At 46.9% G+C, this 15,453-nt stretch overlaps 1 protein-coding gene across 1 annotated transcript in view; it reads right to left on the minus strand.

The window, feature by feature from the left end:
• SLC6A5 (solute carrier family 6 member 5) overlaps positions 1-7,587 on the minus strand; it is a 30,407-nt gene extending 22,820 nt beyond the window's left edge. Inside the window, exons 1-7 of the mRNA XM_035550444.1 lie at positions 7,081-7,587; positions 6,277-6,415; positions 5,521-5,652; positions 5,254-5,427; positions 4,466-4,607; positions 3,884-4,016; positions 548-682 (exon numbers count right to left, since the gene is read on the minus strand). Of these exons, the coding sequence (XP_035406337.1) occupies positions 548-682; positions 3,884-4,016; positions 4,466-4,607; positions 5,254-5,427; positions 5,521-5,652; positions 6,277-6,415; positions 7,081-7,587 (1,362 nt within the window). The remainder of the gene's footprint in view (positions 1-547; positions 683-3,883; positions 4,017-4,465; positions 4,608-5,253; positions 5,428-5,520; positions 5,653-6,276; positions 6,416-7,080) is intronic.
• Between the last annotated feature and the right edge of the window lie 7,866 nt (positions 7,588-15,453).

Consider the following 15,453-nt stretch of genomic DNA (forward strand, 5'->3'; position numbering starts at 1 on the left):
ACAGAAAATAACATTATTTCTTATAATACAGGTAGTACAATGATCACAGCTGTTGAGGGAAGAGGTGTTAGAGTAGGTTGTATAATTTGATTTTGTTTCGTGTCTCACGGTCAGTCTTCAGAACTGCATTATATTCTCAGCATCTCTAAAGAAATTTCCAGACAAATGCAGACAGGCTTATTATGTTACCTATTAAAAACCTCACGCGTTTGCTCAAATCAAAGCAGCATCCACTCAGACACCAACTCATGAAAATCTGTACCTCCTTTTTAATTCCCCTTTTTCCAAATGCACTTAGTCTGAGAGATTCAGGTGAAATATTAAATGAGAAGTAAATACCATATCTATAACAACATAAATTATAAAAGGTATGTGCACACAAATGACAAACATCCACTGTGACAGCACTCCATAGAGGTGAAGAACAAGATTGCACAGATGACAATACTGCCTCTGCACACAGAAAATGCTTGCAACAGACACTAAATGGGAAATTTGTATGAGTTATTCATGCCATCAGGAGTTATAATTGCAATAACAAGCCCACCATAGCATCAATTAGCTTCTCCCACTTGGGTGTGATGAAGTACCAGATTCCAGCTCCAGCTCCAGGTAGAGTTACACCTCTTATAAGAAGGATGATGAGAACTACGTAGGGGAACGTAGCTGTAAAGTACACCACCTGCAGAGATCAAAGAGATTATTGAAAGGATTATATGAGAAGAGAGGGGGGAAAAATGGAAGCACTTCCATTTTGACCTTAAAAGGGTAATTACTCAGGATCAGAGACAACAGGGGATAAGACTAGCAAGGCAACAGGCTTATTTCCCAGAATATCTAACAGAGTCAACATTTTTTGCAGCACTTCTTGCTGCTAGTAACAGGAATAATATCAATAGCAACAGTGGTAATAATATCTGGGATTCTAGATAGAGAGGGAAAAAAAATGAGAATAAAGACTGGAGAGCAGTATTAAGTTAAAGCTGAATGGAAATACTGTGTTTGATCCTTGCCCAGAAAAAAACTAACACAGCTCACTGGAAACGAAATGAGCAATGCCAGTCAATGACACCTAAAGCCCTGATCTTTTCCCAATGTATTTCTCTGTATTTAACTCAACCTAAAGATTTTGTATTAGTTTGTACCTCCTAATAATTACATATTACCATGACAATGTTTATGGGCCCAATGAAAAAAAAAGTCAGTGTAACAATCAAGATACACCAAATGATTGTTAAATGCACAACAGAGGTTGTGTGCTTAATGTCTTCATAATTATCTAGTACAGAGCAGAGCTCTCTCTGTAGTCAAATAAAATGGCTAAGTTGCAACGAGCTAGGCTGCACACTCTGTTCAAAAACATTTAAAAACCTTTTGCACTTCAGGCTCACAGCCTTACAGGGGCCAGAATCCTCTGAGCTGAGGTGACTTTTGAAACTGCTTTCCGAACTTCCTCCTTGCTGTTTCAAGAAGCTGCATTTTGTGCAGTGAATGAAATTCCACTCAGTTGTCAGAAGAGATCAATCCATTTCTATCTAAACAGTATTCCTGGGAAATACCTTCAGAGTTTAAAGCAAAGTGCAAATACATCAATGAAGCAACATGTCTGTATAGACATAACACATTCTTGTCTTCATTTGTATTTCGGAAGCTACTTCTTTCTTCATAGATAGGATTTTATTATTATTTATTGTACTTAAACGTATCATTTCTGCTATGACTGGTATTTAAACGATGTAATACTCAAACAGCATTACACAGGTAATATGTAATCACTGTTCGTTAAGAAAGGAACTAAGTTTAAGTCAATAATGGCAAGTGGAAACCAGCTGTTAAGTTCAATAAAATTACTATAATCGCTCAAGTCGACGTTCGGAAAAAAATGAAGACACTCATTTCAAGAGAAGAGCTTTTCCCCTATTAGCTAATCAAACTTAGTGACGTTAGCATGTCTCTCCAACTTCAGTAAAAAAACAAATGGCTCAAACAATAGAAAAACTCTTATCTAGAAGGCTTGACTGTATGGAGCATTCACACTACTTCAGCCCCAAGAAAGATTTTACATAGACTTCATCTAGCTAGTCCAGCAGAGCGTCGTTTCCACTCTTCATTTTAAATTAAGTTTACTTTAGGATTCTTAAATAAATTGGAACATAATTAAGCTGTCCTGGTACACATAGCTCAGGGATTTGTGCCTGCTCAACTAGTTTTTATGGTGAACCTAGATGCCATTTTGTCATTTAGATAGGACCTACACAACAACTTCAGTAGGTTAGTTGTCCCCGCATGGTACTGTAATAACCAGAATATCGAGTCCTCCAAGACCAGTTGACTTTCTTCATCTGATCCCCAGCATATTGAATAGACAGACCCACATGGCTGCAATTGACCACTGCAGGCACCTTCCTGAGAGCTGCCTGAGGAGGCAGAGACAACTGTTTGCAGACTGACAGCTTTTGTTAGGAGGCAGCAAGAACCACAGGGCCACGTATTGACAGTTACCTGAAGGATTTCCACTTGCCCCCTCATCACAATCATCTAAGCATCAATAGCAGTTTCCTATCCCTGGCACCAAGGAGCCAGTATTTCTTTTGGCCGCTACAGCTGTCTTACCTATCTATCTCCCACCACATCCAAACCCAAGTTATTCTCCTCTACATCTTCTGTTTCTTGGCTCTGGCCTTTCATGAAACAGTTTTTCCTGTCACACTATATGTAAGAAAAAACAAAAAACAGTCAACTTTCCCCTTGTACTCAAGTCTCTGGATTTTCTGCTCATTTCCAAGCTAGCTCACAACAGATGTTGTCAGCTTCTAGATGCAAAGGGATGGCTTGAAATTAGATGCCCGGTGACAAATTGTAGAATATTGATAGCTGCCTCTGCATATGCATTACCTTTAACACAGAAAATATATAGTTATTCCATTCCAGTCTTGGCATTTTGCTTTGTTTCATTTGTGAGCTCTTTTTTGCGTGTGTGTTGTTTTTTTTGTTTGTTTGTTTTTTGGGGGGAGGAATTTTTTCAGCCTACAATTATTAAATAAACTGCATTTATGCTATAGCATCATCCAACCTTTTAACCTACAAGCTAATTACAATGGCATTGAAGTAGAAGTCTCAGATATTGCATTGCTGCAAGTGCCATGAAAATCACCCAAAACAGTGCTGCTGCTGAAAAAAAAGGGCTGCATTTCCCTGCGCAGACAGCTGCCGAGACAATCAGGATGCCTGCACTTGCATGTCCATGAGAGCACATGTTCCCTCTTTGTATGGCTGCTGGTTAGGATACAGGGCAGAAAGCCCTGAGAGGCATCAGAGAGGCAGAGGAGAACATGACACAGAGGTATAGGAGGGAGATGGAAGATGTCAGAAACAGAAAAAGGGAGCTGGTTTACCACAAGGAGAAGTTTTAGGAAGAGGCATGAAGTAGTTGGGAAAACAGGATACATACTGTCACAGCTCATAATCACCACAGAATTATTTAAGTTCAGTTCTGATTTTAAAACATGTTGCTTAACATCTTAGTGTACATCATAATTTCACAGATTACAGTGACGCCTGAGGTGACTGGGGGATTTCTGATGAACGCCAGACACACTAGGGAAGGCACCGTTCCTGCCATCCAACTGCTAAGCACAGCTCAAGGGCTCATTTTCAAGTTTCTGAGTATTAGGGATCAAATGTTAAACCTGATTCCCAAAATTACCTTTTTAACATTTTAGCTAGATAGGAAAACATGAACAGAAAAAAAAGGCATTTCACTAATATGTAGCCATTTGTTGAAACCAAATTTCAGTAGTTCAGTGCCTTAAACAAGAGCATGATTCCCTCAAAGCAGGATACTGCTTTCCTCTAAGTGTATGATTGCAAATATTTTTCTTACTTTTCCTGATGACTTGATTCCTTTAGCAAGGGAGGCATATACAATCACCCAGGCTAGGAAAAGAGACAATGCCAAGGGCCATCTAATCTCACCAGGATATTCTATCCCAGCTGAAATCTTCAATACAAAGTACCTAAAATTTAAAATAAAAATAAAATTGAAATAAAAAGTTAAAAAGGAAAAAAATAATGACAGCAACTGCAGGCAGTAATTCAGTGCAAATTCCTACAGTACGTAGTTCTGCTTTAGCGTTCTCAGTGGCTTCTCCAGAAGGTTCGAGTGAATGTCACCATGTATTATTTTATTTATCTGCATTGCAGTAGGAGATAAAAATGCCATGCACGGGCCAACACCCCAGCTGTGCTAAGCACCAGAGGAAAAGAACAAAAATAATGCAGTGTTTAAAATTTCGCTTTCATTGTTAATATGCATAGAAGTGCATATCATTCATCACTCTTAAATATTTTATTTCTACTCTTCTAAATAGTTACTTCTTTTATTACTGGTTGATTATCTGTATTACTAGATTTTTACTAGAGATTTTAGAGAAAGTAACATAATATTTCAAATGAAAGATCTTACTTAAAATATTCTTCACTTCCGCTGACAAATGTTTTGTTTCCTTCACTGGTGAAGTTAACCATAGTCAAGTTTGGATAGGCACTCATACAAAAAGTCGAGTTCTTGATTTGTATTTTTGGTTGGTCACCAATAATGCATGAATCTGTGAGAGGAAAAAAAAAAAAAAAAAAGAGGAAGAAAATAACTTGCCTGGATTTACAGATTGGGTGCAAAACAACAATAAAAAGCATTCTATCATACACATCACTCGAGTTTCAGTTCTGCATTAGGTTTCTGTAGTACCTCATTTGCCAAACCTGTAAGGCTCTGAGAGTACTAGGTCTTAAAATGTCTCATGGTTTTTCCCTTTACACCCAAATGCTCAAGGTATTAAAGGGTCTGGACCAAAAGCAGTTACAGGTGAGGGCTTGCAAAAGGGGTCACTATCTAGTCCTCCTTTCTACACTGATATCGACACAGCTACAGGGATGCGCATAAGCTCAGCTCCAAAACAGTGTCACTGGAAACAGGAGATGAGACTGGACAGGATTTTACCCCAAGCCAAACACCTGCACAGCACTGGCGCAGGCACCTTTCAGCTGTAAAGATTTCTTTGTTTGTTTTTTTGACATGACAGTTCAAAACTTACATCTACCCTTGATGGTGAAAAAGTTACAAAAAAAAAAAAAGGTAGCAAATGGATTGCTCCAAGCCACCTGGGTGGCACTCCCTGCCCTGGGCTGGGCACCACAGCCCCCAGCAGCAGCAGGGAAAGAGGTGGGAAGACCCAAAAGCGCATCGCAACTCACCTAGTAAAAGTTTGTTCTTATCTTTACAATCTGGCGTGTTCCAGGGGTTGTTACAGGAAGCCCAAGGCAGCACGGGCACGAAGGAGGCGAACAGGTAGAAGAGCGTGTAGCACAGGATGATGTTGTAGTAGATGGCTATCAGGACGGAGATGATGAGCATCGCGATGCCGCAGCCTAGGAAAGAGCAGAGAGGGCCCAGAGGGGGCCACCGTCACCACCGCCCACACAGGGAGCCGCGGGGGGTGCAGGTGGCAGGGGGGGTCTCACCTTGCAAGGCAGGGATGGCTTTCCACACCGACACAGGGCCCTGGCTGGCGAACTGCCCCAGGGAGACCTCCAGGAAGAAAATGGGGATCCCAGCGAGCGCCAGCATCATCAAATAGGGGATGAGGAACGCACCTTTTGGGGGGAGAAACGACAGCCCGCTCAGCCCCAGCCTGGGTAGCCATCCCTGCCACCCCCAGCCCTGGCAGGAACGGAGGAGCAGGATTTTGCATTTCCAGCATCTGCTCGAGGCAGCAGTGTTGTATTAGAACAGCCCCCACACATGCTTTTATTTTGTATGTTTAAAGGCAAGCTTACCTTTTTTTTTTTTTTTTTTTTTTTAAAATATTGAGGTGTTCCAAATGGCGAGTTCTCGCCTCCAACAGCTCAGAAGAGCCTGCATGATCTCTCTAAGGTCCAGAGCCCCCCACGCTGGCCTCCCCAGCTGCTCATTCCCTGGCCAGAACTCATTGCGGGTGTTTTTTTTAGGGCAAGCGCCACCTTATAACGAAATCTTGTCAGAACTCGCCTACTTTGACTGCTGAACACCAGCTTTCCCCCAAACCAAAGCCAAGCAAAGCAACAAAAAGCCCCCAGTGAGGATTTTCGCCAGGTGTGACAGCACAGTGTGGGTCCCGGGGGTGCCCGGCTCGGCGTCCCCGACCTCTGCTCCCCTCGTGCTTGTCCCCACCGCAAAGGGGGGGGCGGCTCAGCCACGTACGGAACTGCAGGTAGAGAGACAGGAAAAAGCCATCATACCTCCCCCATTCTTAAAGGCCAGGTACGGGAACCTCCAGACATTGCCCAGCCCCACTGCATAACCCACCATGGAGAGGATGAAATCCAGCTTGCTAGACCAGTTCCCTCGGGCTTTATTTTCATCCCCTACATCGTCTTCCTAAAGGTGGGGAAAGGGGAAAAAAAAAAAAAAAAAAAAAAAGAGAGAGATCGGACAAAAGCCACGTTTGCAAACGAGCATCGCGGAGCCGCACCGGGGGCACCCTCCCCTGCGGCCGTTTCTGCCCGAGAAATTAGGAGCAATTAGGCTTTTCCGTCGTGGACCCCCCTCCAGCGGCTCCCGAGGGAGGGGAAGCGACTGCGGCAGCCCTGGGATGGGGGGGCTGTGACAGTCCCCGCTGCCCGCCCCCCCGGCGCCCAGCGGGCTCCTCCGGGGGCCAAACGCGCAGGGCTCGGCTCGCCGCTGCCTTCCCGGGGGGCAGCCCCTGCAATGCGCCGCGCCCGGCCGGGGGCGATGCCCTGGGGACAGGCTCTGCTCCTGCAGCGGAGGGCTTTCTGCCCCCGATTTCTCTCGGGACAGACCCAGCCGGGACCATACGCCCCTTCCTCTCCGCAGGACCGGAGCCTCGGCTGGCTCTCGGCGCGGTAACTCAGCACCGGGGGATTTCCCTCTCTTCCCGGCTCCTGCCCTACGGCTTAGCCCCATCCCCTACCTGCTCCCGCACCTCTCCCACTGGAGCCTCGGCCCCCAGCGGGCGCTGAGGGCCGAGCATCCCTTAATCCCTTACTCCCGGGGGCCGAGAACCCCGGGAAGGAGGCTCTTACCCCCTCCACTCTGCCGGGAAGGACAGAAGTGTTGCCATCCGTGCCCAGTACCACGGTGCTCTGGCTCAAGGTCACCCAGGCGCCTTTGGCGTTGTTTCGCTCCAGCGTGCCCTTCCCAAGGTTCAGGGTAGCGTCCCCGTCCGTGCTTTGCAATGCGGGAATTTTGCAGGGGGGGATCGCAGCCTGCCCGGCGGCCCCGGCCCCAGCGGCGTGCTTGTAGGGGAAGGTCTCCCCGGATTCCCTCCGCACCGTGGAGTTGGCTTGCACCGGGGTGCTGCTGAGCTTGCAGATGCCGACCTTGGTCCTCTCGAAATCGTTTGGCTTAGCTTCTTCGGAGGGAAGCGTTTTGGGGTCGTTGGAGAGCGAGCGGGGCAGCCTGGCCACCGCGGCGGGGGCTTGCGGCGGGGCATTCTGCGGCCCCTCCTCGGGGCTGCCTCTTCCAGCTCCCGCACCTTCGTTTGGTCCAGGAGCAACCGTGTCGGGGCTGTTCGCGAGCTGCTTGTTCATCTCCCTTTGACTGGCGTAATCCTAAAACAATATCACATATTTTACCGAAAGGATAAGAAAACGTTTGGACCCCAGGGATTTTTTTTTACCGATTGATTCTCTCGTACGCAAAACGTGTCTGCTAGAAAATCTGGATTAAAACGTGGGTGAATTTCGAGGGGCCCGGTTCCCCTGCTCGCCCTCTCGTTCAGCGTTAATATTCTGGCAGAGAAATCAGCGAGGAACGAAAAACCAAGCAAACAAACAAACAGCGGCTGCAAACCCGCAATTGGAGTTTTAGATAAATGTTCTTACAGCACTGCGCCGCCAGACCTCGTTAGATTGCACATCACGAGCGTAGGATGCTCCCTTCCCTATCACCAGTGTAGAAAGATTCTTTAATTTTACGCCCCATTTCCTTTCTGTCATTCAACAATGCACATCGGCTTTTCTCCCCCCCAACCTTTTTTTTTTTTTTTTTCCATACAGGCAATAGACAAGCTGCCCTGTAGGCAGCCAGGGATGTTAAAAAACCCAGCGAAATAGTGCTGGGGAGCGTTTCTGAGCTGGCTGCCACCTCTTACAACCCGACAGCAAGTCGGGGAAACGGGGAAACAACCGCACCACCACCGCGGAACCACGGCCGTCAGCAGCTGGCTTTCCTTCTCATTTTTCTTACGTTTTCGACTCACACTCCTCTAAAAATTGCTTTGAAACGTTCTCCTGTACGCTAAATAGATTACTGACGGCACCCCTGTTTCCCACCAGTTTAAAATTATATTTCACAACGTATCGTCTTTTTTTTTTTTTTTTTTTTAAACCTTAAGGACCCCGCGGGCAATGCCTCCCTTTCCCATCCCTTAAAAATTCTCTTTCCCAACGCACCCTCTCTCCGGACCCCCACTCCGCAAGGCTTCCCAGCACTGCCTCCGCCGTGTCTGCCGCAAGTCCTGGCCGCACCTGCAGCACCTCCGGCTCCTCTCCCAGCCCGCGGGGGCACGGAGCAACGCCCCTGTCCCCGACTGCAGCCCTACCCCGGCTGCGGGGACAGCCGCCCCTCTGCCTTGCGGGGCAAGGAGGACAGCGGCAGGGAAGCGAGGCGGGCACAGGGCAGCCTGCACAGAACTCACCGGCGAAGCCTCCCCTCGAGCCTTTTTAAGTGTCGAAGGAAAGAAATGAAGCGCTTACCATGTCTTAAATCGAGTCGGTCGAGGTAAAAACAGCAGTAGAGGCAAATGACAGACTGGATTTTGCTCAGTCCAGAGCAAAGCTTCTATACTTCCTTGGGAAAGCCTGGGTTTGCGTCAGTGCATAGCAAGGTGCCCTTCGTTTGACATTTTCGTGATAATAAGAGTTTGATAAATCATTACCCATGGATTCAGATTTTAAAGGGACAACCAGAAGCCTGAGCGCCGGCTAGCTGTCACTCATGCGGCAGTGGGATTGCGTGTCCCGTGTGACTCATGGGGGGCTGATTACTAAACCAGATCCTGCAGGAGCACACAACTTTCTTGCTGGTTATTAGGGGCAGCACGAGAAACACGTACTACTGCGCCCAAAAGATGAGCGAAAGGGGGAGAAACCGGCCAGTTCTGCCCCTCTCCCCCCTCCCGTGTGGTTCATCCCATTATCTGTCTTCTGCATTCCTACAGTTCACACGGGATCGAAAGTTAAAATAGCTTATATATATGAAAAAATTATATATATATATATATATATAATGTGTATAAATATATATCTCTCCGTATAGCTATTTCCAGAGAGAGAAGTTCACTGCGTATATAGTGCACAAACACATTTTAATTGTGTGTTCCCTGGTCTCCCTACACCATCGTACAACACCATACCCTCTCTTTTCACCATGCCTCATGGGGGAAGTCCTCAGCCCCAACTCAATCAAGACGACACCCGCCATGCCATCTCCTCTTTCACCAAAGATATCTGAAGAGTTAAGAGGGAGCAAAGATGACGGCAACTGCAGTAAGGTCGTCGGTGTTCTGCCCTCACCCATCAAAGCATTTTTTGTTTGAGAACTGGGGGGAGATTCTCAGCACTACAAGCCAGAAGTTGCGCTGGAATCGTTTTTCCAACGAAGTCATCCACCCATCACCACCTCCCGCGCTATTTGCTACCTGAGGGGCTTTCTCGGAGATTTGTTGCTCACGAGTCAGGTTTTTTCACCCTGAAAAAAAAAAAAAAAAAGAAAAAAAAAGTGCGTTGGCAAATCGGGATGCTCCTTAAGCAACCTTCCCGGTTGTTTTAGCGTCAGAGGAAGAGCTGCTGTTCCCCCGCACACACTCTGCTAGCGTCAGCTTCTCCCGGGGCTATTTTACATCTTAGCGTAAGCAGTGTGCACCTACTAGGGGGAGGAAGGAGGGGGCTAAGCTCCCCGGCACCCAACGCATCTTTGTACGTCCTTGCCTACTGCGGGGGCCCGGCGCGCCCCCGGGGACACCAAGTCCCCCCCAGGCAGTGCCACCCTGATCACCGCAACAGCCGAGGGGAGGGGGACGAGCAAAGCCGAACATTTTAAAAAATCGTTCAGTTTTTTCTTTTTTTCCTGCAGTAAAGATCAGCGCGTTTCCCAGGTGGGAAAAATAAATGCTTTCACCTGGCAGCAGAGCTCCTGAGCGTTTTTACGCCGCAGCTAGCCTTAACCTCTGCTGCTGCAGCTGCTGAAAATATACTTAAACATCAGCATCTGTTTTTCCACGCACATAATTGTACCGAAATACAGGTGTTTTGTGCATAGACCCTTTCATACAGACTGCGCTCTGTTCCTCTCTCCAGCAGACTTCTCCCCCGTTTCTTCCCCTCCCTGTATGCAGCACAGAGCCCCCCAGGAGCAGGGCTCGGGGGGGAGGCGAGCGGCGCTTGGCAGCGGTTCTGCGCTGTTGCAGAGAGCCGCAGAGCCGGCTGCCCACAGCCTGGGCAAGGCGGGAGCCCCGTTATGCTGCCCTTCAGGTTGCATTAACGCCTCTGAAGAAGGCACGGGGCGAATTAAAGCGCCACGGCAGCGCCCCAAGAAGCAGGCGGGTCGGGAAGCCCCCGCAGCTCCTCCAGGAGCGCGGGGCTCTCTTGGTGCTGCATCGGGCCGACCCCGCGGTCGATCCCAAGCCACATCCTGCCCCGAGCCCTGCTCCTGCCTCCCCAGCAGCACCCAACCCAAAGACCCAGACTCCGTTTTGTCCCCCCCAGGAGGGGACGCGGTCTCCATCACCCAGTCCTCAGCCACGGCTGGGAGGGGGGGTCCATCGCCAAGTCCCAGAAGCGGGGGTCTGCCGCCCCCCCCCCCCCCGCCCGCCTGCCAGAAAGTTCATTAAAGCGGCTTTTCCGAGCTCCGCCTGGGTTTCCCGAGGCCCCTCTCAGCCCCGAGCCCACAGGGACTAAGGGGACCCCCCCCACAAGCCTGTCCAAAAAGGGGGACTCCCCCCCCTTCCCCACCGCGGCCTGCGGAGCGGAAGAACGAGTGCCTCCGTTTTAATTACTTTGTCAAAGATGAAAAATAGCAATTGATTTTTTTTTTTCATGCCCGCCACCCCTCCTCCTTCCCCCCTTTTTACAGATAAGCAAACGAAGGGGAGAGGGGAGGCGGGACCCCCTTCGGCAACCCCGCGGTGCACCCCCCCTCCCCCCCCCCCCGCAACGAAAAGAGGAGGCTGGGGGCAAGGGGAGGAAAGGGTGCCAGAATTTAAGCCGAATTTCAGCCTCCCAACGAGGATGGGAACCGCCCGGCCCTGTTATTCAAGGTGACTGGGGTGGAAGGATGCGCACAAACGGCGGCTGCCAAAAGGGGCCGCCCCCGGCCGCCCCCCGCATTTTGGGGAGCGACCCGCAGCCCCCTGCGGGTATTTCCTTGCCCCTCAACACGGACCCCGGCCCCATCCCGCTGCCCGCCGTGCACAGAGGTACTGCCCCCACGGCAGTGCTGTGCCTTGAGAAGATGTAGGGTTTGGTTTTTTTTTTTTTGGTTTTGTTGGCGCATAGCTGTGGCTGTACCCGCTGTCACCATTTAACTCCAGTAGTGCGCAAGGCGCAGCCCCGCACAACATCGCAGTCACCCTGCTCAACGAGGAGGCAAACCCAGAGGAAAACGCGTCTCCAGAAGCCAGCTCCTGCACAGCGATATTCACCTTCACCTGCTTCTCTTTCCCTTCTCATTCTAAGCACACATGCTTGATTTTATAGCCTTAATTCAGCTGGACACGGTTTTTCCACGGACCCTTTCTTAAGCCAACTATTCCCCGTACCAGGCTGCAGTATTTTGCCTCTCTCAGTTCATTATGTCCAAATAATGAAGAGACGGTCAAAATCTATAAAGTGATAATTACCTGTTATTTTTCTCCCGTGAACGCCTCGGGCTCATCCTGATGTTTATTAGCTATACTGTACAATTTCTGATGTGCTCATCTCCATCTGCTCCAACCTGGATAACTCGCTGGATGGCCCGTGGATTTTCAATAAATTGTCAAAGTCGGGCATCCTCACCAAAAAGGAGTCCGTAAATTGCCAGATTTAACTCTTTCAGTGGAGACCACTGTAAATAATGGAAATGAGAAGAAAGGGGGATCAGGTGGTGGGGGGGAACAGAAGCATCTGGAGGAAATTTCTGCACCACTGGCCAAGCATTTATGCTCCTAACAGCTATTTAACCCATACATATATGTTTCTTCATTTGTCCGTTTTCCCTAACTGTGGGGCATAATCTCAGGCTAGGGCATAACATACACAGGTTTGAACCTCCACTTGCTGATAGGAAAGGGCTAAAAGTAATAAAATTAAGAAAAAATATTTTAAAAGCCAACAGCACATATATTTAGTGAACAAAATGAAAAGCGGAAACTATTTAGAGCTCTAAATATATTCCCAGGATGTACCCCGGTGCAATCAGGACAAGGACACAGCTTTTCTAGTGCCACAGTGAGCTGCAGGCTTTGTCTCAGCCGGTCCCTGCCCTCAGCACTTCCCTGACTCAGGTGAGGATGACCTGTCCTTGCACTGCAAACAATGGAAATACATCTGTTGGAACTCATGGTGCTGAAAACTGGATTAAGAGCAGTAGCTTCTTTTAAACTGTAGAAATACCTAAGTATGGTTACCGCAGAGAACGGACAAAAAAAAGCTTCCTTAAGCCAGCTCTTCCTTAAACCATAGCTCTGTGCAGGGACAGCTGCAGAAACACCACATGCTTTATTGTTACCATGTGAAGACACCATATGCAGGGCTGAATTCCTGATCAGAAGTTTGCAAAAAATATCATAAGGGTTTTTCCCTAAAAATGAGATAATGTTGATTTCCTAGTCAGATGCCTCTGGAAGGGCACCATAACCACCACAGGGAAAATAAACCAGATTCTAGCAGATAGCATCCATTTTAGCACTTTTCACTCAGCATCTTAATCACTTTTGACTGTTGAGTCAAACACTATAGGAATGAAAAATAGTAGCATGCACCTCCGTGAGGATACCTCACAACACTATGCAGTCCCATTTTAAGAAAAAGACATCAAATATACTAATAAAACTGCTTCAGTATTCCACATGGCACATCATGATCATCATTTGGATCCTTTGAATTTCTGACTGGGAAAAAAAAATCCTTAAACTTTTTCTGTGCTCTCTCATAGGAGCTGCTTGGTTGAGTGCTTCTCACTGACTTTTCCCTCATTTCATTGTGAAAGGGGAAATCCCCCAATTCATAGCAAATTGGATCATGGTGATTGTTATACAGAGATAATGACTGAACCACGATCCCTCTGTCAGCATGAAATACAAAATCCTACACTTCTTCCTATAGTGTGCCGAATAAAGAAACCCATCTGTTCGCAGCGTTGATCAGTCAACACAATGTTGGGATGTAAATCTCAGTCAGTGAGTAGTTTGGAGGAGCAGTTCACAGGAGCAGTAAACTGTCAGGGTCATAGGTTGAATTGTTTTCCTTCATTTTGAAGAGTACATGCTAGGGACAGGTTTTCAGCTAGTTACCGTCACCAGGACACATCCATTAGGCAGACGTAGTTACGACTCCGTCCTGAAACCGACCAGTCCCACCACTGTACTCAGAGCAGCTCTGCGGGAATATACTGGTGGAAACGCTTCACCTAATCACATCCTGCTTAGTAGGCTCTCAGTCTAAGTCCAGACAGAGCCCCTTTAGTAGAGTCTAAGCCTTGGGTGAGAAAGAGTAGGGCATGCCAACACTGTGGCAGCTGGGAACTACCCTGTGGTTGAGGAATGGAAGATAGGGATATATTACATAGCCACTTTTCAGCTTCATTACACTGTCAGATGGCTCAAAGGGGCTGGCATCACAGCAGAGAATCTGGCTTACAGCTTGTACACATGCGGCTGTTTTTCAACGGCTTCTCAGCTGTTAGTCAAAGCTACGTAACCCCATCATGTCTGCACTTCACTAAAAGCAGACCTATGTTCTATAACCATGCCGTTTTTCTGGTCATGCTGAACCAGCCTCGAATTGCAGCATACCTTCAATTTTACTTCTTAACAGACAACAACAACATTGGCAACAAAAAATTAAGTTTCAATTTACTCCTTAAGACAACCTGTGCATTCAGTGTATTGAATTTAAAACAAAGACATTTAATTGCTTTAAAATAGCTAGAAAAAAACAAGCAAGCTTCTACCAGTCTACATGTAGAAATCAGGTTTAAGTATTCTCTTGGGCATGCATCTCAGAGTAATTAGGATGACAGTACTTTCCTAAGGTGTGAGATTCATTGTTTAAATGATCACTTTGCTAATTCCTATGGTTATCTTCTGGAATTGTGGACAGCTTCAACACTGAGCTCCAAGTATACCTAATGCCTCGGTCATATCAAAATTTCAAGGTGATCCACTATCTAGAAGGATGGAAATTGAAGTCAGACTTCAGTGTCAAGACTATTTTCTTATTATGCTTCCAAGCTCACTCCTACATTTGTCAGTAAGACGTGAAAAAAGATCACCAGAGGTATTTCAGTAGCCAGTTTCTCTCACATACCCTTTTCATTTACTTTCACTTTACCCTCTCCAAATAAAGGCACATATATCTAGGACACTCAGAGCATGGTTTTACATCGTATCACAAAGAACTTAACAAAATATAGCTAAATACCACAATTTCTCTTCTTCACCTCAAGAAGCAGATAAAACAGGCCTAATACAGGCAGCCCATGGATGAGACTGGAGAAGGGAAGAACCTACTAAGGGCAATGTGAATCTGGAGTTCAGCTCTGCCAGAAGCCTCAAACTGACTGAATGTGGTATCACTTGGGTACCAAGTAAGTTTTAAATGCCCTCTTGTGTGAATTCTCAGTACAGAGGCAAACAGTTTTGGGGGAACAAAAAAAAAATTTATGTAAATGACTTTTAAAGATATTACTCATCTTACAGTTTGTAGGTAAATGCATGAGTATAAAGTATTGTTATGCTGGCAGCCCGGATAATGTTTCACAAGTTTAACAAATTAAGTTTACTCCTTCCCATACATCCCCCAAACCCCCTTCTGTCCATCCCTAACTGAAAGAAAAATTGGTATAAAAACTGTTTACTAATCAGTCCTTATTACATAACCTTATAATCTCCAGATACATAACACTGCGACATGACTATGTCACGAGGCCACTGTGCAATGGTTAACCCACACTGTGCTTTCTGAACTGTATCACACTGCAAGAAAACCTTCCTCAAAATTTCAGCGTTTTTGTCACGTTGGCATTAAATGTTTCCCTTCCAATCTGTCCATTTATTTCTTGTCCTTTGCACAGAACATCAGCTGACCTGGCTTTATTGGCACTCTCCCTTCACTGTAGCATTTTACACTGACATCGGAGATTAACACCAGGTCCAAAAATAACTGGACATTATTAGAAAACAATCAGAATCAACA

This window comes from Cygnus atratus, chromosome 5 (assembly GCF_013377495.2).
Source record: "Cygnus atratus isolate AKBS03 ecotype Queensland, Australia chromosome 5, CAtr_DNAZoo_HiC_assembly, whole genome shotgun sequence".
In the NCBI taxonomy this organism is placed as follows: domain Eukaryota; kingdom Metazoa; phylum Chordata; class Aves; order Anseriformes; family Anatidae; genus Cygnus; species Cygnus atratus.